Source organism: Cricetulus griseus, chromosome 5, assembly GCF_003668045.3.
Source record: "Cricetulus griseus strain 17A/GY chromosome 5, alternate assembly CriGri-PICRH-1.0, whole genome shotgun sequence".
Classification (NCBI taxonomy): Eukaryota; Metazoa; Chordata; class Mammalia; order Rodentia; family Cricetidae; genus Cricetulus; species Cricetulus griseus.
The window spans coordinates 189,046,842-189,072,418 of NC_048598.1; the positions used below are offsets into that span (position 1 = coordinate 189,046,842).

General features: G+C 43.3%; 1 protein-coding gene across 3 annotated transcripts in view; it reads left to right on the forward strand.

Annotated features, from left to right (window-relative positions):
* Atg2b (autophagy related 2B) overlaps positions 1-25,577 on the forward strand; it is a 73,921-nt gene that overhangs the window by 30,146 nt on the left and 18,198 nt on the right. For all 3 annotated transcript variants that reach the window (XM_035445487.1, XM_027416331.2, XM_027416332.2), the window contains exons 18-35: positions 726-868; positions 4,009-4,166; positions 4,510-4,682; positions 5,199-5,349; positions 6,729-6,928; positions 7,056-7,136; positions 9,107-9,213; positions 9,799-9,891; positions 10,343-10,413; positions 10,983-11,059; positions 12,129-12,299; positions 13,707-13,848; positions 15,883-16,085; positions 17,328-17,554; positions 19,109-19,217; positions 19,826-20,020; positions 20,966-21,067; positions 25,427-25,505. In XM_035445487.1, coding sequence (XP_035301378.1) covers positions 726-868; positions 4,009-4,166; positions 4,510-4,682; positions 5,199-5,349; positions 6,729-6,928; positions 7,056-7,136; positions 9,107-9,213; positions 9,799-9,891; positions 10,343-10,413; positions 10,983-11,059; positions 12,129-12,299; positions 13,707-13,848; positions 15,883-16,085; positions 17,328-17,554; positions 19,109-19,217; positions 19,826-20,020; positions 20,966-21,067; positions 25,427-25,505 — 2,482 coding nt within the window. The remainder of the gene's footprint in view (positions 1-725; positions 869-4,008; positions 4,167-4,509; positions 4,683-5,198; positions 5,350-6,728; positions 6,929-7,055; positions 7,137-9,106; positions 9,214-9,798; positions 9,892-10,342; positions 10,414-10,982; positions 11,060-12,128; positions 12,300-13,706; positions 13,849-15,882; positions 16,086-17,327; positions 17,555-19,108; positions 19,218-19,825; positions 20,021-20,965; positions 21,068-25,426; positions 25,506-25,577) is intronic.

Below are 25,577 nucleotides of genomic sequence, written 5' to 3' on the forward strand. Positions count from 1 at the left end.
GGTTATAGGCTTGTGCTACTACACTTGGCTAGTTCTTTATTTTTGAAAGAATGCTGTAATCCTAGCACATGGGAGGTGGAGGCAGGAGGATTGCAAGTTTGAAGCTAGATTGGGAGATACCACAAAACCCTGTTGCACAAACAATAGTAACACCACCTGCAAGAAACAAAAATAACGAACAGCAATTTCCATGTGTTCTTTTTTTTTTTTTTTCCCAGACGGGGTTTCTTTGTAGCTTTGGAACCTGCCTTGGAACTTCACTTTATAGACCATGCTGGCCTCAAGCTCACATAGATCTACCTATCTCTGCCTTCTGAGTTCTGGGATTAAAGGTGTATGCCACCACCACCCAGCCCTGTGTTCTTTTACTAGTTTGTATCATGGAGATTGTTATTTTTTATTTTTATTTTTGGATGTATATTCTCCTTAGTTAAAGGTTAGGTTTATTTATTGCTCACATGGTAAATGTTATAATAGTTTTTGAAAAATGCTGCTACTCGCCAGGCAGTGGTGGCGCACGCCTTTAGTCCCAGCACTCGGGAGGCAGAGGCAGGCGGATCTCTGTGAGTTCGAGACCAGCCTGATCTATAAGAGCTAGTTCCAGGACAGCCTCCAAAGCCACAGAGAAACCCTGCCTCGAACCCCCCCCCCCCATCCATGTTGCTGCTGTTTTAAATGCAGGCTGCTTCTTTGTTGCTATTCCTTACTCTAAACTATTGCTTTAGATGGTGATGCCGGGAGACCCTGTTGAGATGACAGAGTTTCAGGATAAAGCCATCAGCAATTCTCACTATGTGCTGGAACTCCTGCTGCCAAATGTTCACATGACACTGCCCAGTAAAAGCTTCTATGAGAAGCTGTATAACAGGTGAGTGTTAAGTGCTCTGCCACCTCCTGCTTTAGTCCTCTGCTTTGCGATGTTGTTACTTTGTGTGCTGCTGTTGTAGCTGAGTGTCCCAACCTGTGCTTGGTGCCTATTGTAAAAACAACAGTAACACCACCATCAAGAACTCCCGAACAGCCAGGTGTTGTGGTACATGCCTTGAATCCTAGCACTCAGGAGGCAGGCGGATCTCTGAATTTGAGGTCAGCCTTGTCTACAAAGTGAGTTCCAGCACAGCCAGGGCTACACAGAAACCCTGTTGTCAAAACTACAACAAACACAAAAAACCCCTCCCAAACAGCAATGACAACAATAAAAATAATTCACATATTGTTTGTACTAGTTTGTAACTCCAAGCTTGATTGGCAGCTGCTTGTTCTTGATGTATATTCTCTTGGGTTGTCTGGGTATGGGATGCTTACTCTTTCAGCTGCAGCTGCCCACTAGCCGTGTCATTGAGCTGCACAGAGCTGAGAAATGCTGTTTTTCTATGCATGCAATAGCATGAGGAGTGATAGAATTGAGTAGCAGGCCAACAGGTACTTGTGTAGAGTTAGGTTCTCAGAGTCACTGTACAGAAAGTGTCTCTTCTCAGATTTCAGAAGGTAACTAGTTAGGCTTTTTCAGTTTTGCTTATTCATTTTGCAAGCAAAAATTTTAATTTATTGTGTTTGAATACTCCAACACACCTACCCAGCAAATACAATGAAATGGAAATCTGGGCTATATACTTTGATGACTGTGGATACTTCAGTAGCCTCTATCAGCTCCAGTTCCTTCATCTACCAAATGGAGGTGATGCCGGTGCTCACCCAGAAGTGCCGCTCAAGGGATTAAATGATGTAATGGCAAGATTATAGAATGGTGTCTGGGGCTGGAGAGATGGGTCAGCTGTTAAAGTCTAGGCTCACAACCAAAAGTATAAGAACAGTGTCTGGCCTGTGGTGAGCTCCTGGCTGTGTTGTGTTACTGTTACAGTTTCTGTTCTTGAAGGACTCTGAGAACAAAAAGGAAGTGCTTAGTCTCATCATCTCCAGCTTCCATTGCAAACAAGTTCTCATTCCCTTGTCTTCAGACACTGTCCACTGTTGCATCTGCAGTGGGTTTCTTGCTGTCTGGTAGCCCTTGGTGCTAAGGCTTAGGGTTTCTGGGTCTCCTCACTGACTGTGGTTGTAAGTTTAATGTACTGAGGTATACATTAGTTAAGCAGATAGGACAAGATTTCATACACCAGATCTTTGGGACATAGGAAGAAAACAGCACTTTAAGTAAGTTTTTTTTTTTTTTTTTTAAACATTATTTATTTAGAGTATGTGCGTGCGTGTGTGCGTGCGTGCGTGCGTGTCTGTGTGTACAGCTTGTGGAGGCAGGAAGACAATTCTGGGGGTTGGTTCTCCTACCACATGGGTCCCAGGGATTGAACTCAGGTTGGGCTTGGTGGCAAGTGTGTTTGTCTGCTGAGCCATCCCAGCAGCCCTATATGTTTATTTTTTTTAAAGAACAGCAAACTTGTTTTAAACTGAGTATGGTGGCATACTCTGGTAATCCCAGCTCTAGGAAGGCCAAGACAGGAGGATCATGATTTCAAAGCCAGGACTTCCTGATAAGATTCTGTTTCACAATAAAACAGTCAACCAAAGACTGTTCAGACCCAAATATAACAAGGAAAGCATAGGAACACAGGGGACGAGAAACTCAGAGCGTATGCTGTAAGGTCGCTCTGGTTTTATAGAATCTATTGCAGGAAGTGTGGCAAAAGAGAGCCAGCCCTTTCTAAGGAGAGGCTTCCTATGCCTTCTTTCTTCACAGTGACTGACTCAGGCCAGAGTCTGGATTCGTAGGCCTTGGCTTCCATATCCTATAATAGACGGTAATGGTGGGGACATAGCTGTCAGTATGTCTAAGGTGCCATCCTTCAGTGCTGCCTCCTCCTTCAGAGCCCAAAGTCCTGCAGCTGGCTGCGTGCTGGCTTCCTCTAGGGAGGAGGGGGGGGCTGCCCCTATTCTTGGCACCCCGACTGGTATTCGCACTGGGCTTTACAGTCCTTCCATGAGTCATCAGCTTGTCTTTTCCTCGCCAGCTGTTTGCTCTGTGACAGCCGCTCATCTGTGCACAGACTGAGATAATTAGGCATAAGTCCCTCTCAGGGCAGAGGTGCTGGCCATCCAGGAGGAGTCCAGCTTTACAGGTGCTGTGATGCAGACAGGTGAGATGAAGGAGTGTGGTGGCACAGACCTAGAGAAGGCTGGGGAATTGCGGTTTTCTTGAAGCTGGTCAGAAGGACGTCTTTGTAGTAGCAGTATTTACTGAAGAGCCGGGCCTAGCTGTGGCTCTTCTAGTGTGTTCTTTAGGGGGGAGATGTCTCTCTCACTTTTTGTGGTCATGCATTCATCCCATTTCTTCTTCCCAGGGAAGCTGAGCTATCTGTTGGGAAAAAGCTATCTCAGCTTCGAGTCTAGGTAAAAGATTGCATTGAGAGTCAGGCCTCATCTTAAATGGTGTGCCAGCTTTTCTCCTGTTTGGCACTGTGGCCTTGGGCAGATCACTTAGCTTTATGTGACTGCTTCTCCATGGGTAAAGTGGGAATGGTAATTCTTCGGCCTGTCCCTGGGAATGGTGAAAAGGACTACTGAGAGGGTCTCTATGGCACTGTAACTGTCTTCCTGTCATTTGGGGGTGGGTTTTTGTTTGTTTGTTTTATGGGGGGGGGCAGTGTCTCATTATACATCTCTGGCTGGTCGGAAACTTGCTGTGTAAACCAGGGTAGCCACAGACTGCTTCTTCCCTTCAAGATTAATGGCATGCTTCACTACACCTGGCTGTGAGTTTTTATCATTAATTAGTTTCCTCCTTTAAAGTACACTTAGCAGTATGATTAGAACTGAGTGTCTTAACATGGCTGACACTAGGCTAGTATCTAGTTAGGCGTCTAATCTCAGATTCCTTTCCCTGGTCTTGCTTTGTAACCATGTCACTTGCTTTCCCTTTGACAGCACAAAATTCTGTTTTAAAACTCCTTCACGGGATCATTTCACCATTTCAAATCAGTAAGCACACATGATCCTGTGAAGGACTCTCAGTCTGCCTTGGAAGTTTCCTGTTCACTTTGCACTTTGTCTTTCTAGGATCTTTAATGACTTGCTTCTCTGGGAGCCAACAGCTCCTTCACCAGTGGAGACACTTGAGAATATTTCCTACGGCATCGGGCTCTCAGTAGCCAGTCAGCTGATAAACACCTTCAGCAAAGACAGCTTCAGTCCCTTTAAATCTGCAGTTCACTATGGTAATGTACTTTACCTCTGTTCTAATATAAAGTGCCTCATTCATGAATTAACAGAGTAGTAGCCCTTCCGATTGTGGATCTAAGTTGTGTCTCAGACTTTGTTTTCTGTTTGTGTTCTATAATTGCTATGACTATTTCCCATTTTCGTGTCTGTTCTGATATGAGCTTTGCTGCTCAGATGTGTAATTTTTGGTGTGATTGTGCACATTTTGAAATTCACCTGAGAGGCCCATCTCCTTGTTGTCTGTCCTCTGTAAAAGTGCAAATACTGTTGTGATCATTTTTAAGCTGCTGTCCTGCCTAGCTGTCGGAATCTGTAATAGTAGGTCTTTTCCCTGCGTAGATGAAGACAGTGGATCTGAAGAAGAGACTTTGCAGTATTTTTCTGCTGTTGATCCCAACTATCGTTCCCGTAGGAAAAAAAAGTTGGACTCTCAGAACAAGAACTCTCAGAGTTTCCTCTCAGTCCTTCTGAATATCAATCATGGATTAATGGCAGTGTTCACCGATGTAAAGGTACGTCTACACAGTCTGCTGCAGTGAAGTGGGGTAAGGTGGTGTCAGTGGGGGGGGCGGGGGGGGGGGGGCAGTGTTCTGAGATGCCGGAGAACACTGCAGTTGTTGGTCTAAGGCTGTGTGGCCTGCCTTTGGAAAGCAGGTGCTGATTCTCCCAGTGAGGGTGTTAGCTATGGCTTTTTTCCGTCTCATTTTAAAAGAGGGTGAAACACAGCATTTGTTACTGAGGACTCATGCACTACATACGTCATTCAGTGTTTAGTCCCACTGTATTGAATAGGTCAACAAATTAGACTGCTTTTTTGTGGGATGGGAGATTTTCTTAAGTTAGACTCAGAATGAGCATGCCAAGAAACATTGCTCCTTTCTGCATTTAAACCATGGTTGCTGGGGCCTGCAGCTCAGTGACTAGGAGCCCATCCACTGTGTGCAGAGTTGTAGGTTCCATCTCTTGTACTGGAATTTAGCAGGGGAAAGGGTAACTAATGATTTGTTTTTTCCTGGTCTTTTTGTTAGCAAGATAATGGAGAGCTGATGGAAAATAAGCATGGTGAATTCTGGTTAGAATTCAACAGTGGCTCATTATTCTGTGTGACAAAATATGAAGGTTGTGATGACAAGCACTACATCTGCCTGCATTCCGGCAGCCTCAGTCTGTACCACAAAGGTAGGACAATTTTGTGTTTTCATCTCTTCTGTTTGGTGATTGAATTGCTATTTGACAAAGGCAGCCCCGTTGAATACAACTTTGATGGAAGAAATTGTTTTCTGTTGGGGGAGTTCTGGTTCTATTGCCAAAATCATACTAACAGATTAAAACTTGTTGTTTGGAGACAAGGTCTCACTATGTAGCCAACACTGGTCCTGAACCTGAGGTTCAACTCAGCTTCCCAAGTTCTAGGACTATGGGTATGCACTACCACATTTGACTAAAATTTACCAAATTTTGAGTGGCTGTCTGAATTACCCTGTGAATAGGCACAAAAATAGGAAAATTTCATTTTCCTAGCATTTTGGAATCTTAGTTTTTATTTTGACTTTCTTGTAAGTTTCTGCTCTCAGTTATATGTACCAACATTGACAAAGAGAAATAGGCTTTTGCTACCTGGCTGTCTCTGGCCATTGTGCCTCCAGAACTGTGCTGGTTCTGTTGGGGTCTCTGTAAACACCATGGCCAGCCGAGTAACTATCTGCAAGAGTCTCGAAGGAAATCCAGTTCAACATGACTCAGTAGTGGTTATTGGTTCAAGCTTCTAGAGTCTGACACTGGCAGTTTATTTTAAACATATTTAAGCATAGTACAATTTGGAAAAAAGTTTACTGGTGTGACACAATCCTGTATGCACAATGAAGATTAAGGCATAATTTTATTGAAACTTTTCAAAGTAAGTGTCAACTCTTCCATGAAGCTGGGTTTTGTAAATAAACAATAAATGTCATAAAGGCCTGGGGAGGATCTGGTGTCGTCTCCAATTATACTGATAGCACAGAGGTCACCAAACTATTAACATCTATTTCCAGCCTTCTAGGCAGAAAATAGGTATACATCTGTTCCTTTGGAGAGATAACCCAGTGTAACACTCCTGGTTTCCCTAGTGCTTATCTGTGAGCACAAGGACCTCTGTGCCCCCAACAAGACTCAAAGGAGTATAGGCTGCCCTGGAAATCCTTTTAGAATTGCTCTACGTCTGAGATGTCTCGGTGATGGTGTGCTGCCTCAAGTGGACATTCTGCACCCCACCTCTTGAGATGGGGCACTGTCAAAGCTCAGGTGCACAAAAACATTGTGTGAATGACCTTGAACCTGCTGTCTGAGGAGTACACAATACAAGAATGGATCATGTTCAGAACTGTGTTCCCTTCCTAATACCTCATTTAATAGATGTGACCATCCATCACAAAATCTCAATACCTCCTGTCCTGAGCATTCTGGATAAAGCAGACTCAGACTGCCCAGAGAGTTTGTTTTGAGTTGTGAAAGTCAAAACAATCATACAATTTTCAAGTGATCATTTTGTTGGTGTTTTTATCTCAATGTGTATCTAGGCATAGTAGATGGAGCCATTCTTCATACAGAGGCACGGTTGCCCAATTCAACCCGCCCACATTGGTTGGAACCTACAATTTATTCCTCTGAAGAAGATGGCCTCAGCCGAGCTGCTTCTGATGGTGTTGGGGGAGACAATTTGAATATGCTCTCAGTGGCAGTGAAGATACTGTCCGATAAGTCAGAGTCCAATACTAAGGTGCGTGCCTTACACTGTTAGTACTCCTGCTGACTTGATTGCCAGCTAACGTGACTGCTCTAGCTGGCAACGCCCCAGTCGGGGATTCCATGGATTAATGTGGTTCCTTATGTGTACTATGATGCAGGAGTTCCTTGTGGCTGTGGGGCTGAAGGGAGCCACTCTACAGCACAGAATGCTGCCCACTGGACTCAGTTGGCATGAGCAGGTAAGAGCTGTCACTTCCCTCATGTTCTTCTAACAGGGTTCACAAGTCATGAATGTTTACCTTGGGAAACTATGATGAGCATGTACTGTGTGTAGCTGACACTTTTCCCCTGAAGTACAGTCCCTATAACTTCTCAATGACAGTGTCATTTCAAGAAAAGGAAGGTCTGTGGCGTGCCCAGCCTGGAGGAGTTGCCAGTGGTGTACTGAGTGTTGAAAGCCAGAAGCTCTTTAAGGGCCGAATGTCCCCAGGCCGTTAGTATGACTTTGCCTCAGGTCATTGCATCAGAGTTTCTGCAATTAATGTCCAGTTGAATCCTCTTTATAGAGTAGAGTTAGGGTCCGAAATGGTCTTTCTTTTTGTCTGTCTGTCTGACTACCTACCTATGTATTTATTATTTGTTTATTTACTTATTTCCTATGCCTGGAACCAAACCCAGGGCTTCACACATGCTGAGTGCTTTACTGTTCACTGAAATGTTTTTCTAAATTTTTATTTGTTTGCTGTGTGTGTGCGTGTGTGTGTGTGTGTGTGTGCGCGCGTGCGTGCGTGCGTGTGTGCTTGCTTGCGTGCGTGCTTGTGTGCTTGCGTGCCTGCGTGCCTGCGTGCGTGCGTGTGTGGTGCAATTGTGTGCACATACCACAGTGTTTCTGTGGAAGTTAGAGGACAGCTTTCAGGAGTTGATTCTCTTCTCCTGGGGATCAAACTTAGGTTCATCAGGCTTGGCCTTTACCTACTAAGCTGTCTTGTTGGCCCTGGCATGTGTTCAAAAAGGTGCTGTGTTTGTTTTTCTGTTTCTGTTTTTCTGTGATGTTTTTCTGTGTTTGTAAGAATTGTAGGTAAGAAACTGACTTTAGAAGGATGCTCTCTCTTCTTTATCAGTGCTGGATCTTGTGCTGTTTTTTCGATATGGAATGTTTTTTAAAATACTCTTCTCATGAAACTGTTCAGAGATCGTGGTGACTACCTGAGTATCTGCTCTCCCGCCTACACACACACACACACACACACACACACAATATACCCCAGCAAGGGAGTGACTCGACCTAGCCTTCAGAGTGAGCAACATACAAATTAAAGAAAAAGAACTTACTGAGTTCTATTTAAAAACAACAACAACAACAAGACCCCCAAAATTAGATTTTTCTACCTTTTCCCACACTGGGTTACTTAGGAAACCAGAGATGCCCCTCCAACTCAGAGCCTCTAGCATGCTCAGCATGTGTTCCACCACTGAGCTACACTGCCACTGCTCTCACCCTCTTTCCTCCTTTTTCTTTCCCTTCCCTTCCTCTCCTCCACCCCCCCCCCCTTCCTTTGTGTATTTTGAGAAGGGTCTTGCTTAGTAGTCCTGGGCTAACTTAGGACTTTTGATCCGTTTGCATCAACCTCCCAGATAGCTGGGTTACAGGCTTGCATATCCAGACCTCACGGAAGCCAGATCTTAATCATAGTCTTTAACAAAATTAGTTTCTTTCAATAATTGTTCTGAGCAATTGTCAGTTGTATTTATACTTTTTAAAAATTTAATTTTTTAAGATAGGACTTTTTCCCATCCAAGCACTAAGTACTAAGCAGTCTAACCCTGCTTTACCTTCCAAGATCAGTGCAGACTGGGTGTGTTTGGGGTGGTATGACCATAAACGTAAGGCGGGGTTTTCTAAGGTGTCTGTGGCATTCAGTTATTGGATGTAACTCTTCATTTCAACTCCCAGTTCAGCAAGTACTTTAGCATTGTAATTGTGTTATTTAGGGGACACAGCACCAGGCTATGATAAACAGGCACACACAGTGAGGTGATTACTAGAGGCAGCTCCTCTTCCATGGCTTTCTTGGTGTGAGTGCACATGCTTTTGGGATGAATCCCTTCAGAACGGCTAAGCATCCTAAGTTGCTTTATTATATACTTGTTAAATATATTCAAGCAAAATGTCATTTCCTCTAAAGCATTTATGTTTTTGTGATTACAGATTTTAAACTTCTTAAATATTGCTGATGAACCTGTATTGGGATATAACCCTCCAACTTCATTTACAACTTTTCATGTTCATCTTTGGAGCTGTGCACTTGATTACAGGTGAGTCCATGGATGGAACAAAGTAGAGTTTTATTTGAAACACACTGATTTTAGAGTCACGGAGCCTGATAACCTGAGTCATTCTCTGGGACTCACATCATGGAAGAGAAGAACCACCTCTCTCAAGTTGTCCTCTGGCTTCCACACAGGCACCATACAAAAGTACAATATGTATAAATAAGTAAAGTATAATAAAAATTAAAACATGCTGGACAGTGGTGGTGCACGCCTTTAATCCTAGCAGTTGAGAGGCAGTTCCAGGGCTACACAGAGAAGCCCTGTCTCTGAAACAACAACAACAACAACAAAAAACCAAAAAACAAAAACCACTAATTTTTGAAACGTACATAATTCTGCCTACTGGGGTGTTGCACACCTACAATTCCAACACTCATCACACTTAGGTAAGAAGACAACATTTGAAACCAGTCTGAGTTACATAGTGAGGTCTTGTCTTCCAAAAAGCCTAATTAAACAAAGCAAAACCCTCCAAAAGTTCCACAATTGAGTAGTTGAGGTTGGAGGTGTGATTTGAAGAGTCCTGTTGCATCAGGCTGCTAATCTCTTTCTTCTGTTTGCTGCCAGGCCCCTTCACCTGCCAATCCGATCCCTTCTTACTGTTGAGACGTTCAGCATTTCTAGCAGCGTTGCCTTGGACAAATCTTCCTCCACTCTGAGGTACCTGTGAACTCATCCTGCACCAGCAGTTGTTCAAACGCATCAGCTGTAGTAACCAGCGCTTCCTTACCTAAATTTCCACCTGCTCAGAAACTTGTTACATCGGCAGCATCTGACTGTGCCCCTGTGCTCCACTCATTGTTGTGTTTCAGCTTTAGGGAAGGGATTCAACCCTGAGGTTCTCAGGTGGCTTTTTAGGACCTATGTTCAATTTCCCAGAACCAGATGTGTGTTGTCTTTGAAATGGAAATATTTTAGATTGGGGCAGCTGTTGAAACAAACAAGCAACTGCCCCAAAAGCCTAGATCCTTTTGTGTTGGCAGTTTCATGTGTTTTGGGGTTCCACTCATGTTTGGGGTCCCACACATGGAGCATGATGTGACGTGTGCTGATGGTGCTGTGCATGTGCTCAGAGTCTAGCTCTTCAGATGCTATACCATCTCTTCCCCAGAATCATCATGGATGAGGCTGCTTTACACCTGTCTGACAAGTGCAACACTGTCACTATAAACCTGAATAGAGGTGAGTTCAGATCTGTGTTTGTGCGTGTGTAACACCTCTCTTGACAAGTGTGACCCTGTTGCTATAGACCTGATTAGAGATGAGCTCAAAATTAACCGTGTGTATGTGTGCGTGTGCGTGCGTGCGTGCGTGCGTGCGTGCGTGCGTGCGTGCGTGCGTGCGTGCGTGCGTGCGTGCGTGCGTGCATGTGTGTGCATGTGTGTGCATGTGTGTGTAGTGGGTTCTTGTTAGGGAACTTTTAACAGATGTTCAAATGTGTAGTGATTGTAAGCTACATGTTTAGAGTTTAGGTGAGATTGGCTTTTCAGTTTGAGGGTGAAATGTTCTTATGGTGTTATCTATGTTTTTCTAGGTAGTCTAATTATTTAATAGTTAGTCTTTTGTTGTAGCTAAAATCAGGGGAGGCGTCAGATGAAGTCAGTGAGATTGTGGGATGGCTCTGTCTGTGTCCTCTCCCACTACAAATTCTAGTGCCATCTGCAGTCAACTTTGAACAGAGATTACTTTTGTTAGATGTTGGTTGGATAAGCAGTTTAAAAACCTACAATAAGTATTGTATTAAATTATAGATTATGTTCGTGTGATGGACATGGGACTTTTAGAGCTCACCATAACTGCAATGAAGTCAGATTCTGAAGGAGAACAGGTCAGTTACAATAAATGGAAATTTTTAAGTCCTATTCTTTTTTATTTGAATTAGAAACAAGATTGTTTTACATGTCAATCCCAGTTCCCTTCTCCCTCCTGTCCTCCCCTGCCCCCCCCCCCAAAAAAAACCCTACCTATCACATATCCTTTCTTCTTCCCCTGGAGGGTGAGGCCTTCCATAGGGTGTCATCAGAGTCTATCGTATTCTCTGGGATAAGGCCTAGGCCCACCACCATGTGTCTTGGCTCAGGGAGTATTCCTCTATGTGGAATGGGCTCCCAAAGTCCACACCTGTGCTAGGGATAAGTACTGAACAACTATAGGAGGTCCTATAGTTTTCCGAGGTTTACTCACTGAAACCCATGTTCCTGGGGGTCTGGATCAGTCCCATGCTGGTATCCCAGCTATCAGTCTGGGGAGCAAGAGTTCCCCAAGTCCTATTCTTAAGATATAAAAAGTAGGTTGTATTGGAACATGTTTTTCTTTTCACTCAATTTTAGTCAAAATATTTGAAAACTAGAATTGGTTTAAAAGACTTTGTATGACAAAATAAACGAGTATATGTTCTATTTTAGATTTATTTATTTTATGTGTATGAATGTGTTGTCTACATGTATATGTGTATATTACCTGCGTGCCTGGTACCTGCAAATGTCAGAAGAGGGTATCAGGCCCCTGGAACTGGAGTTACAGACAGTTGTGAACCACTATGGGTGCTGGGAATTGAACTCAGGTCCTCTGCAGGAGCAATAAGTGCTCATAAACTCTGACCCATCTCTATAGCCCATGAGTGTATATTTTAGTTCCTGTGACTCTGTAAAGTTGGTGACTCTTGTCTAAAAAGAAATGTTTGTTGTCATGCTGTGCTGGCACACACCTTTGATCCCAGCACTTGGGAGCCAGAGGCAGGTGGATCTCAGTGAGTTTGAGGCCAGCCTGGTGTACAGAGTGAGTTCCAGGACTGTTGTACAAAGAAACCCTGTCTTGAAAAACCATTAAAACAAACAAACAAACAAATAAATCATTTGTTTGTCATTTGTTTGTCATTTTCTCCCATGCCTTTCCAGACTGAGCCTCGCTTTGAGCTGCATTGTTCCAGTGACGTCGTCCACATCAGAACATGCTCAGACTCATGCGCTGCACTCATGAATCTCATTCAGTATGTCGCAAGTTATGGGGACTTACATGCACCTAACAAAGCAGAGATGAAGCCCGGAGTCCCACAGAGAAAGCCAAAGGTACAGGCAAGGTGATTTCCCCATCCCACTGATGTCACTTAGTGAGAGTAACGGGTCTGGAAAGGTGATTCCTGGGCCTCTCTGAGAAACCATTCTACTGTTTGCTCTTTGTTTTAGAACATTAATGTCAACCAATATAGTATTTTTTCAGATTTCTGTTGTTTTCACCTGTTCTTAGGGAAGAGCACAAGATGTGTCCAAATGCTGCAGGCAGCCAGTGGCAGACACTGTCACCTGAAGACTTTGTTCTCCACCAGTGCTTCCACCTGGTCTCTGTAATACTGCCCATGGAGCCTCCTCTCCCTCCATCCCAGTGTTAATGATTGTTAGACCTACATCGTTTGGGTGACTTCCCTAGTCGGCAAGGGGAACAGAACAGGTGTCCCCATCTCAGTCTCAAGATCACTTATTGCTTATGCTGCAGGTGTCCCCTTTCCAATGTCCTGTGTCCAGCTTGAGTGGTGTTTTTATCTTACAATACGGTTCTTCACAGCCTTTTTTATCCTTAGTCTCCTTAGGGTAGGGCCCTCAGAACTTACTCAGATGGGTCAGCTCTGTTAGCAAGGGTCTGACTGGCATCACGTGCCCTCTTATGTCATTGTGCTCTTCCTTTCTGCCCCTCTCATGCTCCACTGGTTCTGAGGTGACCAAAGATGCTCCCCTACTGTTTACTCTCCATTCTGAAAGACACTGTCCAGTTCATCAGAGATGCTTTCAGTTTGTGTCTTTCCATTTCAGAGCAGTGATCACAATTTGGGGAACATGGCTTGGTTTGCTGGGTCTGCAGTTTACTAACCCAAATGGTGAATGGTGATGCTGGAGTTGAACCCTGCGAATGAACCACCATTCAGATTTTCTCTCCTTTATATCCCCACTGCCCTCGGGAGTCCAAGAAAGGAGGCCCTGACCTATGGGGTGGCAGCATACAGTTTGAGCCAGTCAGACTTTCTCGTGAGCCCCTGCTGCGTGGCAGGCTTTTCATCCTCTTCCATCACCTTTGCAGGGCCCTGGGTCTCTGCACCTGAGCTGAGTTCCTGTTTATTTGTACTTGTTGGTAGCTATTGAGGTGCTAATGATTAATTAAAACGTATCTGCTGGGCAGAGTGTAGCCAGTGAGCATGGGCCTGTCCTGTTGTTGGTGAGGTGTAGTGGCTCCATATTATCAGCAGGCAGTTCTCACTGGCCCGTCTCTGCTCCCTTTCAGTGCCATCAGAGATTTGCCCTTCTCTGGAAAATAGGCTATTTTCAGATTGGTTTTTCTTTGTTTGAGAAATGTTTCATTTTGTTTCCCAGGCTGGCCTTATGCATTTGGATCCCAGTGGTTCTTTTGCTTCCCCTTTCAAGTAGCCGGGAGTATGGCGCACCCCACTGCACCAAGCTTTAGCTATTTTTACCTTTTGCTTGTAGGTAGATTCCAGTGGTCGGCCATCTTCGCGTGGTCCGGTGCTTCCTGAAGCTGACCAGCAGATTTTACGGGACCTGATGAGTGATGCCATGGAGGAGATTGACATGCAGCAGGCCTCTACCCCTGTGGGATCACAGACTAATGGTGAGAAGAGCATTGAGGGTAGCAAGTGTCACATTGCTTGTGTTCTTATGACAGTTTCAGTAAGAAACTTATTAAAGCTCACCTGGATCTGTGGATATGTACTAGCCAATTAGCTCGTGTCTACTGTCTGTTGTTAGGAGACGGGTACTACTGCTTGGAGTGATTGAGAAAGGACACAAGAAAATACCCTGGGATGTGGACTGGACGTTTCATGACTCTAGTGAAAACAGGACTATAAATGGAGTTCTTAGTTGTTCTAAATAGTAAAAACCTAGTGTCCTATATAGAGGAAAATGCTGAGAGATCAGAGAGAAGGAGCAATCTAAAGTCACCTTTACCTCATTGGCTTCCCAGCGGAAAAGAGAGCGAGTTCCTGTTTCTCCCTGCTTATCTCCTCTCTCCACCCAGCCATCTCACTTCCTGTCCATCTGTATAGACCTCCAGACCTCTATGGTTAGCTAGTAGCAAGCTCCATCCCCTGATCTTCAGACAAGCTTTATTTATACAAGCAAGATGTGACCACACAGGACTAGTAGGCTGTGTGTGGGGAGTGGAAGGTCATCGTGGCAAGGTCATAGATTTGTCTATACAGGAATACAGAGGAAGGCAGGTGTGAGCTGTAGATACTTACCTAGCTGTAACTAGAGCAGAAGTTCCCACCTGATTGAAAAGAATTAAACAATAAAGTTGGAAAAGCAGCAAGGGACCAGATGAATAAAGAGTCTTGAAAGCCAAATGAAAGCATCTAACTATCTTGAAGCATTTGTTTCAAAACAGTTTTTCTGATTGAATGAAGATAGTTATTTTTTTGTTTTGTTTTGTTTTGAGACAGGGGTCTCTTTAGATAACCCTGGCTGTCCTGGAACTTACTATATTGAACAGGCTGACCTCGAACTCACCGAAATCTGACTGCCTCTATCTCTTGAGTGCTGGGATTAAAGGCATGTGCCACAACGCCTGGTGGAGAACATAGTTATTTCTAAAATCTGTAAACCTTAATTTTAAAATAGTACTTGATTGAGCAGGGAAAGGTGGTGCATGCCTAAGGTCCCAACACATGGGAGATAGAGGTAGTGCCAAGAATTTGAGGACAGATTTGGCTGTACATAGTTGAGTATAGGGCCAGCCTGGGCTATGTGCACCCTGAGAAAAATCCATGGTATTATGAAACGTTTAGCATGAAATGTTGCATTTGTTGTAATTTGAGATAACTTAGTGCTTCCTGTGCATTAAATAGCAGCAGCTGGCCTGAGTAGAAAGGGACCCTGATTGTATATTATACACGAGTCTTCAGCAAGCACTAGACACTGCTGAGAGCACGGCCTGCAGCACTGTTGACAGTGTTTAAATGCTTGTCTGGGAGTCTTGAGGCCAGAACACTCTAATGCATTTTTGTGTTCTTCGCCGCATATCAGTATTTGGTTTGAATAAATGGAGAAAGAACTCCACTATATAGCATAAAATGTTCATGTACAGATTTTTGGTACACATGGTATCATCTGTGAATTTTATTTTAGGAGAGTGTCCAGCATAGGTTTCTGGAGCCCAGGAATTAGCTTGGCCATTCTCCCCACCCCTTCCCTAAGCAGAGACTCCTGTAGCTTTGAGTGAGGGTCTGCTAGATGAATCTTCTTTCCTTTCCCTTGCAGTGGTGCCCAAGAAGTTTCCAAGATTGAACTCTATGGACATTTGTCAGTTTCTTCCACCTGATAAACAGAGTCTTGGCCAAAGTAAAACCCCAGTTAATGGGAACAGATCATTGTTGAATTCTTGAGCTTCTCTTACACCAAATAACTGGGAAGGAACTGTCCCTTTCCTAGAGAACTCCCAGTTGACTTTGAGTCACTTGTTTGTGCTTTTGGGGTATTTCTGTTTCCTGCTGAGGTGTTTGTGTTACTTCAGCCCTCCCTAAGCCTCGGACTCTCAGCGTTGTGATAAGAAGTAGTGAAGGTTTTGTAGGTGGAAGCCCTGAGCATCCTGTGTCTGACCTGCAGTCAGGACACTGTTGCCAGATGTTTCTGTCTTTCTGTCTAGGTGTCCTGGATGAAAGGTCGCACCCTCAGGAGCCGTGCTGTTCAGACCTCTTCCTGTTCCCTGACGAGAGTGGGAGTGTGTCCCAGGAGCCGGGCCCTGCTTGTGCCTCCCTCCCTCACCACTTGATCAGTGACACAATGACAGGCGTACCTGCTGAAAATGATGACTTCTGTATTCTTTTTGCTCCAAAAGCAGCCATCCAGGTAATAAATTGATAACACAATTGAAACTTTAAAATAGTGTTACAAATGACATGGACCAAAGGATATCTGAAGGTCTTTTGAGTTCGTAACTCTTCCCACTTCAAAATGACATCATCTTGTAGTTTACGTCAGTGCTTTGTAAATGGTCACTACACTACCGTGTCCCCATGGCTCAGAACACGTGCGGCATTTGCACAGTTCTCTACCCCGTTAGTGAAGCACAGGTGCTGAGTGGAAGAGTAAGATAATCAAGTGACAGGAAGACGGCTACAGAATGGCTGGTGTACACTCTGGGAGGACTGAGATGTCTGTGAAGACTGACTGGGGTTCAGATGAGTGCACATACAGCCTAGCAGTGCCTACATAGGTGACTGTAAGCTCTGAGAACTTTCTGATTAAAAAAAAAATTAGTCACCAAATATCAAAGCAGTTGAACTCTGGACAAGCCTGTAATTAGAAACCTAATTTGAAGCCAGGTGTTGGTGGCGCACACCTTTAATCCCAGCACTCGGGAGGCAGAAGCAGGTGGATCTCTATGAGTTCAAGACCAGCCTGGTCTACGAGAGCTGGTTCCAGGACAGCCTCCAAAGCCACAGAGAAACCCTGTCTCGAGAAAAAAACAAACAAACAAACAAACAAACAAAAGAAATATAATTTGATTAGTATATAGAAATTTGTCAGGTTTTGGTTTAGAATGCAGTATGACTTTAAACTGTAATAACACACACACACACACACACACACACACACACACACACAAACACACACACACAATCATTCAATCAGTCGTACTTTTTTTTTTCCTCGAGACAGATTTTCTCTCTGTGTAGCTTTGGAGCCTGTCCTGGAGCTCACTTTGTAGACGAGGCTGGCCGCTTATAAAGTTTAGAAATTGTTTGTGAGGTGATTTTTATAGAACAGATTTTATTTTTATGATCAATAAAATACAATATATTATGTGATGATTAATGTCGGAAATTATTATCCAAGCTGGATGTGGTGGTATGCACCTGTAATCCCAGGCCTCGGGAGGCAGGAGGATTGTGGTAAATTCAAGGCCAACTTCAGCTACCTAAGAGTTTCACACCAGAGATACAGTATGAGATTCCATTTCAAAGACAGTAAATTATTACAGTTTTATATATTGAAATTATTGAAAAGAATGTAGACTCAAGGAAGTCTGTGAGGCACACTAGTTGTTGTTTGTGGTGAGAGAGAGTGCCGTCTGTTGATGTGTTTCAGGAGAAGGAAGAGGAGCCGGTGGTAAAGATCATGGTTGACGAGGCTATCGTGATAAGAGATGACTATTTCAGTCTGCCCATTACAAGGACGGATAGCAGCAAAGCTCCGCTCCACCTGCCCGTCCCTGCCGTTCGCTACGTTGTTAAGGAAGTCTCTCTGGTGTGGCATCTCTATGGAGGCAAGGACTTTGCCACAGTTCCTCCTGCTTCTCCAGCTAAGAGTTACATGTAAGTTCATTTGATGGCTCAGTATATCTGTCCATAGAAAAATACATGACAATTATCTCTCTCTCTTTTTTTTTTTTTTGTAAGATTTATTATGGGTGTTTTTCAGGGATGGATGTCTGTGCATTACATAAGCAGTGCTTACAGAGGCCAGAAGAGGCCATTGGATCCTCGGGAACTGGGGTTACAGACCATTGTTAGTTTTCAGGTGGGGGCTGGGATTTGAACTTGAATCCTTTGGAAGAGCAGTCAGTGCTCTTAATCACTGAGCCATCTCTCCAGCCCTGATATTTATCTTAAGGATGAATAAATTAGTATTCAAATATGTAATTTAAATGTCACACCTATAGTTGGCTGTGAACTTCCTTGTATTCGTCACAGATTTACTAAAATGTTGACGGAGAAGATTTTCTCTTAGCAAGCATTACCCATCGTGTTTGTTTATGAGAATGAATGATACCCATTCCTTGCCCTCAGTTTCAAAGGGAGGGGAGGGGGTCGATAGAAGGAGGTGAGTGTGTCAGGAGGCAGAGTTCATGCTTGCCCTGAGCCCCCAGCATCTAACAGGGTATGATGTTTTGTTTTAATTGTTTTAAATTAAACAGGTGTTTTGTTTGATTTGATTTGATTTTTGCAACCGTTTTCTTTCCAGGCTTGCTTGTCTAATGTGTGTGTTTTGTTTGGTGTCTGTGCACTACGTGTAAGCTTGGTACTCTGGGAGGCCAGAAGAGGGAGTTGGATTCTCTGGAACTGCAGTTATGTACAGATGGTTGAGCCTCCTTGTGGGCGCTGGGAACTGAACCCAGGTTCTCTGGAAGAGCAGCCAGCGCTCTTGACCTCTGAGCCATTTCTCCATCCCCAGAGCTGAGTATTTTGATGAAGCAAAGCAGCCAGTGTCCATAGTGTGGAGAGTGAGTGGAAACTGGAGGTGTGCTGGAGCCTGTGTGTCTGCAGGATGAGCTGCACAGGAGCTGCTCAGGCAGAACGTTTGTCACAGCACTGGGCACCCTTTTCCACTTCCTGGCTAATTTGCAATGCTTCTGCCCTGGTTGACTTCTATTGTTGACTTGGATTTCTGAGACAAAAGGAAGTTATAGAGGCTTCATTCCAAATGTGTTTGGCACCCAGCATCATAATTAAGTTTTGCTGTAGGTCTGAATATTGAAAATTAAATGACTACTATAATGGTGGTAATAAAATTGCATTTTCAGTATATACAAAATACTATCAATGACACATTTCCCCTGTGGTGTTGGGGCTTGAACCTCAGGCATTGCACATAGTAGGCTTGTGCTGTCCCACTCAGTTCACTCTGACTCAAGCAAGCATTGCTCTTCCTGTCCCAGCCTCAGGGGTAGTTGGATTACACGCCCACACTACCACCACTCCTGGCTAAGTGATAAGATTTGATTTATAGTGAGTTTGTGGAACATTCTAGTAATTCTGTAATGTTTTCTCTTTGTATCTTATTAAGTTTTCTGATGTCACTAAGTTGAATATTCTTTTAACAAAGAAGGTTTATTTTTATTTAACTTTTTTCTTTTTCTCCATCTTTAGTAGTCCCCATAGCTCACCTTCTCAAACACCTACAAGGCACGGACGTCATACAGTCTATGGTGGCAAAGGAAGGAACCATGACTTTTTAATGGAAATACAATTAAGCAAGGTAAGAAGGTATTTTGAAAGGGAAGAAGCTTCTTCAGTAGGTGTATTAGCTGGGCTTCTCAGGCTATACCCCACCTATGAGTCTTGAGGCCTTAAATCCCTGCCCTACAGAGTATAGGTCTCACCTCTTTTCCTTTGATGATCTAAAAAGCCTGAAGTGTTTCTGTTTGCCCAGGCCACGCCTGCAGCAGGGGTTCCCAGAGTCCCTTAGAGACCTTTGTAGAATACATTTTTCTGAGCCCTGCCCAGCATTTACCTGTCTGGTGGGTCACTTGAAGAACCACTGCTCTATTGAATTGTCTGTCTGGGAAGGCCTGACTTTGGAGTGCACCTATGGAAGGTCCCCTGTGAACATCTAGAGTCCACAGACAGAGCATTGGTGACATTTACATTGATTTAATGCTTAGCTTGGCCGAGAGGCACACAGTCAGCTCTAACTTCAGTTCCAGGGGATCCAAACCCTCTGCTGACCTTAGGCACTGCATGCGCATGGTGTGTAGACAGGCTCAGCCACAAAAATACAAATACATACAATCTCAACAGAAAAAATAAGGAGAAAGCCAAGTTCAAGTGCAAGTCAAGATTGCTGTGTTGTTCTTGTGTGTTAAGGTGAAGTTTCAGCATGAAGTCTACCCCCCGTGTAAGCCTGAGTGTGAGTCCAGCCTCCTAGAATACCCAGTCTCCAGGCAGGTGTTCATCGTTCAGGACCTTGAAATTCGAGATCGGCTGGCAACGTCCCAAATGAATAAATTTTTATACCTGTATTGCAGCAAAGACATGCCTCGTAAAGCTCACTCCAACATGGTAAGACACCTTGAAGCCTTGCTCTCTTTTCGTTAGTCCTAGAAAATGTTTTCATTTGTGTCTAACTGCCGAGAGAGTGGGAAGAAAGACTTTTCTTTTTAATATGGAAATTCCTGTTAAGCATACTATTTTAAGTTTTGTGTTCAAGAATTATTTTACAAAAACATCCCCTAACTATAATTGCCAATATGTCACAACTCAGGTAAAATAGAACCACTTGAAAATAACTAGGACTGTTGTCAGCCCTTCACACTTAGAATACTTTAAATGTTAGTGAGGTGGGAATGGCTGGCTCTGGACTTTGGGGGTCTAACAGGCAGGCTCAGGACTTTGGAGGTCTAACAAACAGACTGTAGACTTGGGAAGTGTTGCTGGTAGTTTTCTTATCCTGCCAGGTCCCTAGGCTGCTTCTCAGCCCCAAATAAGCACACAGAGACTTATAGTAATTATTAAACTGTTGGCCAATGACTAGGGCTTCTTATTGGCTAGCTCTGTCTTAATTATTAACTCATAACTTTTAATCTGTGTATTTCTACATGGTTTTATCTTACCGGAGAAAGCCTGGTGTGTCCTATCTTCCTGGTCTCACATGGCATCTCTTCTGGCGGACTCCCTCTGCCTACCTTTCTCAGAATTCTCCTTGTTTCCTAGTCCTGCCTATCTTCCTGCCTTATTGAGCCTCAAGCTACACTGTTGTCATTTGATGTTGTCCTCTAAATAGAGTCATATGTCATGAGATTTTTCTTGAAGTTTGAACAGCCTTTTAAAGACGAAGAGTAAATATAATTCTCTTCCTTCTTCCTTTATTGACAAGGTGTCAGTGTCTAGCCCAGGCTGGGCTCAAATCTCAAAATTCTGCTTTTTTTCTTAGAAAGGAATATGATTTTTTTAAAATGAGAACAAGGTCATATGTCACCAGGGAAGATGTTTTTCTCTTTCTTGTAGTTGACAATTAAAGCCCTGCACGTCCGTCCTGAGTCTGGCAGGCTACCACAGGAGTGCTGCTTGAGAGTGTCCTTGATGCCGCTCCGCCTCAACATCGACCAGGTTTGTGTCGTGTGCACACTGATGCAGTTATCATCAACAAACTTCTGAGAAAGGGTCACGATTAAAGACTGTAGGGCAGAGTCTTCTGTGAAGTTTGAAGTCTGGCCTTTTGGTGTGGTCCCTTGCTCGTTGCTTGTGTGATATGGGGCTGAGTTCTCTTTCCACTCCTAAGTCAGGTATCATAATTTTAGAGACTTAAAGGACTCCTGGATAGGTTAAATGTTAGAGGGATTGTGTTACAGATTCTGCAAGGGAATTTTTCTGTCCTAGGCAAAATGACAAAATAATAAATGGGGCCACAAGTAAAGAGGTCATAAAAAAACAGATTTGTGGAAAGTTGTAAAGAAAATCCTATCAAATTTCCCTGGGCTTCGCTTTAATGAGAGAGGCAGTAATGCATGTATTGTGAGCATTAAATAGGCCAATGTATGGAGAACATTTAGCTTAGTGCCTGGAATTGTATGCTATGGATGTGGAGTGCAAACTTTCATAAATATTACCTGAAGCAAACCATAGCTGTGGAACATACATGGAATTTTAAAATAACAAAATCTCTGGTTGTTTGGGGTTTGGGTTTGGCATATTTGTAGATAGCATTATTCATTTGCCTACGTAATACTGATTTTTGATGGTGTCGCCGGGTGTTGGTGGCGCACGCCTTTAATCCCAGCACTTGGGAGGCAGAGGCAGGCGGATCTCTGTGAGTTCAAGGCCAGTCTGGTCTCCAGAGCGAGTGCCAGGATAGGCTCTGAAGCTACACGGAGAAACCCTGTCTCGAAAAACCAAAAAAAAAAAAAAAAAAAAAAAGAAAAGAAAATTTTTGATGGTGTCACTTAAATAAAATTTGGATAATCTATGGCAAGTGACTGGTATCTCAGACATCAATTGAAATAAATGCTCAAACTGTAAACAGTAGGCCCAGTCCAAGAGGATGTGCAAGAGGGCATTGGGTTTATATATAATACTTGGCAGGTTCTTAGCTGGTCAAACTTTAGATTTGTATTTTTTCATTATGGAAATATCTTTGACATGCATATTTTAAAAATATTTATTTTCATGTATTTATGTATGTATGTATGTATGTGAGTATTCACACACATGTGTGCAGATTCCTACAGAAGCCAGAAGAGGGGAGGGCTTCAGATTTCCTGGAGCCCTGGTGGTTGTGAGTTTCCCAGTGTGGACACTGGGATCTGAACTTGGGTCCTCTGTAAGAGTAGCAAATACTCTTAACCACTGAACCATCTCTCCAGCCCCCTTGATATCTCTATTTTAATTTAGTGTATCCATGTGCTGGCTTACTAGAAATATAGTGAAATATTTATGGGGAAATTGATCTGTGAAAATTCTTACCATGAGAAGACTGAGTCAGAATCATCTGTATTGCCATGGCCTTACCAAATTTAGCCAGCTCAGGGTTCTCTAATATTGACTATAGTTCCTTGTGTAGAACTCTAAAGCAGAGAAAACAGTGAGGGAACCAGAAATTGTATGGCTACATGGTGTCATCCTGTGTCACAGAATGGGCATGGCATTAAAGTAACTCTTTAACACTGTACTGTTAATCTGCTGTGTCATAGAACCTCAGGCTAAGCATACATGTTTTACAGTCAAGGGCCTTTTTTTTTGTTTTGGTTTTGGTTTTTGGTTTTTCGAGACAGGGTTTCTCTGTAGCTTTGGAGCCTGTCCTGGAACTAGCTCTTGTAGACCAGGCTGGCCTTGAACTCACAGAGATCTACCTGCCTCTGCCTCCTGAGTGCTGGGATTAAAACGTGTGTGCCACTACTGTCTGGTTTACAGTCAAAGTTTAACATTGAGTACTGAACCTAAATTTTAAGTGTATAGATTTTAAGCCCGTAGTGGAGCTTGGTACATTTTTAGGCAGAGTAGCGACTTCAGCTGAAACTCTGCCCTGTGTAGTTGGGCCTCACCACCTAACCTCTGCATAAACGGAAGCACATTTGGTTTCCTTCCTCTGGATTGTGTCTGTGAGGTTCATAGGTATCACAGCTTGGTTCTGTAGGTGTCACCGTGCCTGTGCCCCAGCTTGCCCATTTGCCTGCTGGTTTGCACTTATGTTTAGTTTTCATAAACAAGGCAGTTGTGAATTTGTATAGAAGTGCATATTTTCATTTCCCTTGGGTAACATGCGTGCTTGCATGTTTTTTTACATATAATATACACAGTGCATCTACATTCATATAGTAAATAAAAGCAGAACTTCTAGGTTCTTCAGCTACTGTGAGCAGCTACTTAAGTTTTCCATTAGTAGCCAGTAAGTGTTCTTTCTGGTTGCTTCTTGTGTTTGCCAACCTTGGTTCTGTCATCTTTTAAATTTTAGATGTTGTAGTTAGTGTTTCTGTATTTTCATTTGGGATCCTTGGTGGTTGGTGATTCATATTCTTTTTTATTATTCATTTAATTTTGCATTCCAATTCCAGTTCCCCATCTCCTCTCCTTTGCTTCCCTCTACTCCCCCCTTCCCATCTGCTCCACAGAGAGGGTAAGGGGTAAGGCCTCCCCAAGGAAGTCTTAAGTCTGTCCCATCGTCTCCTTAAGGCAGGACCAAGGCACCTCTCCGCCCCCACACCCCTGTGTGTAGGTTGAGCGAGGTGTCTCTCCATATCAAATGGGCTCCACTAAGTCAGTCTGTGCACTCGTGTTTTTGGACTGGAGCAGCATCAGAGGGAGAATCACATCCTTTTTTTTTTTTTTTTTTTTTTGATTTATTTATTTATTTATCATGTATACAGTGCATGCCAGAAGAGGGCACCAGATCACATTACAGATGGTTGTGAGCCACCATGTGGGTGCTGGGAATTGAACTCAGAACCTCTGGAAGAACAGTCAGTGCTCTTAACCCCTGAGCCATCTCTCCAGCCCGAGATTCACATTCTTATTAGCCATTGCTATATCTTCTCTTGTGAGTTATCTATGCTTTGCTGTTTTGACAGTAGGAGATAAATACAGTAATAAAAGGAGCACTGTAAAAAGCCAGGATTTCTTGTGTATCTTTAGTTTTCTCCCTTTTCTTCAAGAATAAATCTATACTTAGTATTTTCCTTTTTTTGAACAGTGTTGGAGTTAAAACATTTACAACATTAAACTGTCACCATCTAGTGGTGGTTCAAGAACAGCATTTTATGTACTGTTAACATGTAATGCTGAGTATGAGATAAACATGTAATAAGCATGTACAGCGTGAACAACACATGTGCTGTGTATGACCTGGTAATGAACCCTCTGTGAACCTGCTTACCTACTTCAGAACCAGGTATTGGTGGAACTATCTCAGACCTGTAGGCACCATATTACCTAGAATACTATTGCCTACATCATTTAAATATACTATAAATGAAAGTAAGTAAATTCTTGGAAACCTTTAGTCAGACTTTTTTGGTGTGAACCAACATCTTGACTCTGTAGGTCACAGTCACATTGTATTTGGTTTAATAGAATTTAGAGTTTTTGATGGTTCGGAAGGATAGGAAAGAATGGACTTAAGCTTTTGATTTTGTGTTTTATGCATTTGCCAGCTGAGTGTGTGGGCAGCTCGAAGGGTGTTAGCCCAGAACCAAACACTTTTTGTTTTCCTATATATTTGCGAAAAAGACTATACTGAGTGAGTAATTTAGTTTGTGTTTGTTGACTTATTTATTTTTAAAGACAGGGTCTTGCTCTACCATGGCTAACTTGGAATTTTCTATGTAGCTGAGGCTGTTCTTGAGTGTATCCTTCTGCCTCAGCTTTCCAAAGCTGAGGGATTATGGGCGTGTCTATCACCCCCAGCTTCAAATTCCCATTTTGAGTATCTTGTTCAGTGAAGGGACTGTCTTAGAAATGTCTCAGTGATTAAAGAAGAAATGAGTTCTAGGGAGTTTAGTGGCACAAGGCAAATACATAAGATGTGGTAATGTCACCACTGTCAATTTAGAGTGAGAACTCTTGCCAGTGAGTGAGTGAAGAAAACAAAAGTGCCCTTTGATTTAGGAAACATTCCCCGTTGTTCTGTGTCTGTTTCTGTGTTGAGACAGGACCTGAATAGATTTGGCTGTCTTGGGACTGATGATACAAACCAGGCTGGCCTTCATATAGACCACTGCTGGGATTAAAGGCAGGGACTGCTACACCCTGCCCATTCCTAGCTATTGGTTTTTAGTTTCAGTATTTTGCTATGTTTGTGCTTTTAAATTTTTTGAGGTTGTAAAATATAATGGGGATGAAGTTGTATGTGTGTGAAAAGAACAAATGAGTGGTGGAAATGCCAACAGAGAAGTGAGTGACCGCTGTGTAAGGGTGATGATGCAGAGAGCCCTCAGACTCTGTCCTGTTAGTTACAGTGACTTGTCTTCATTCCAGGACGCCTTGTTCTTCCTCAAGGATTTCTTCACAAGTCTTTCTACAGAAGTGGAGCTTCTGTTGACTCCAGATCCAGAAGGTACTCAACACATACAGTCTGAGGGTTCTGCAGTGAGTACAGAGGTCCTTACCTAGGATGGGGTCATGACCT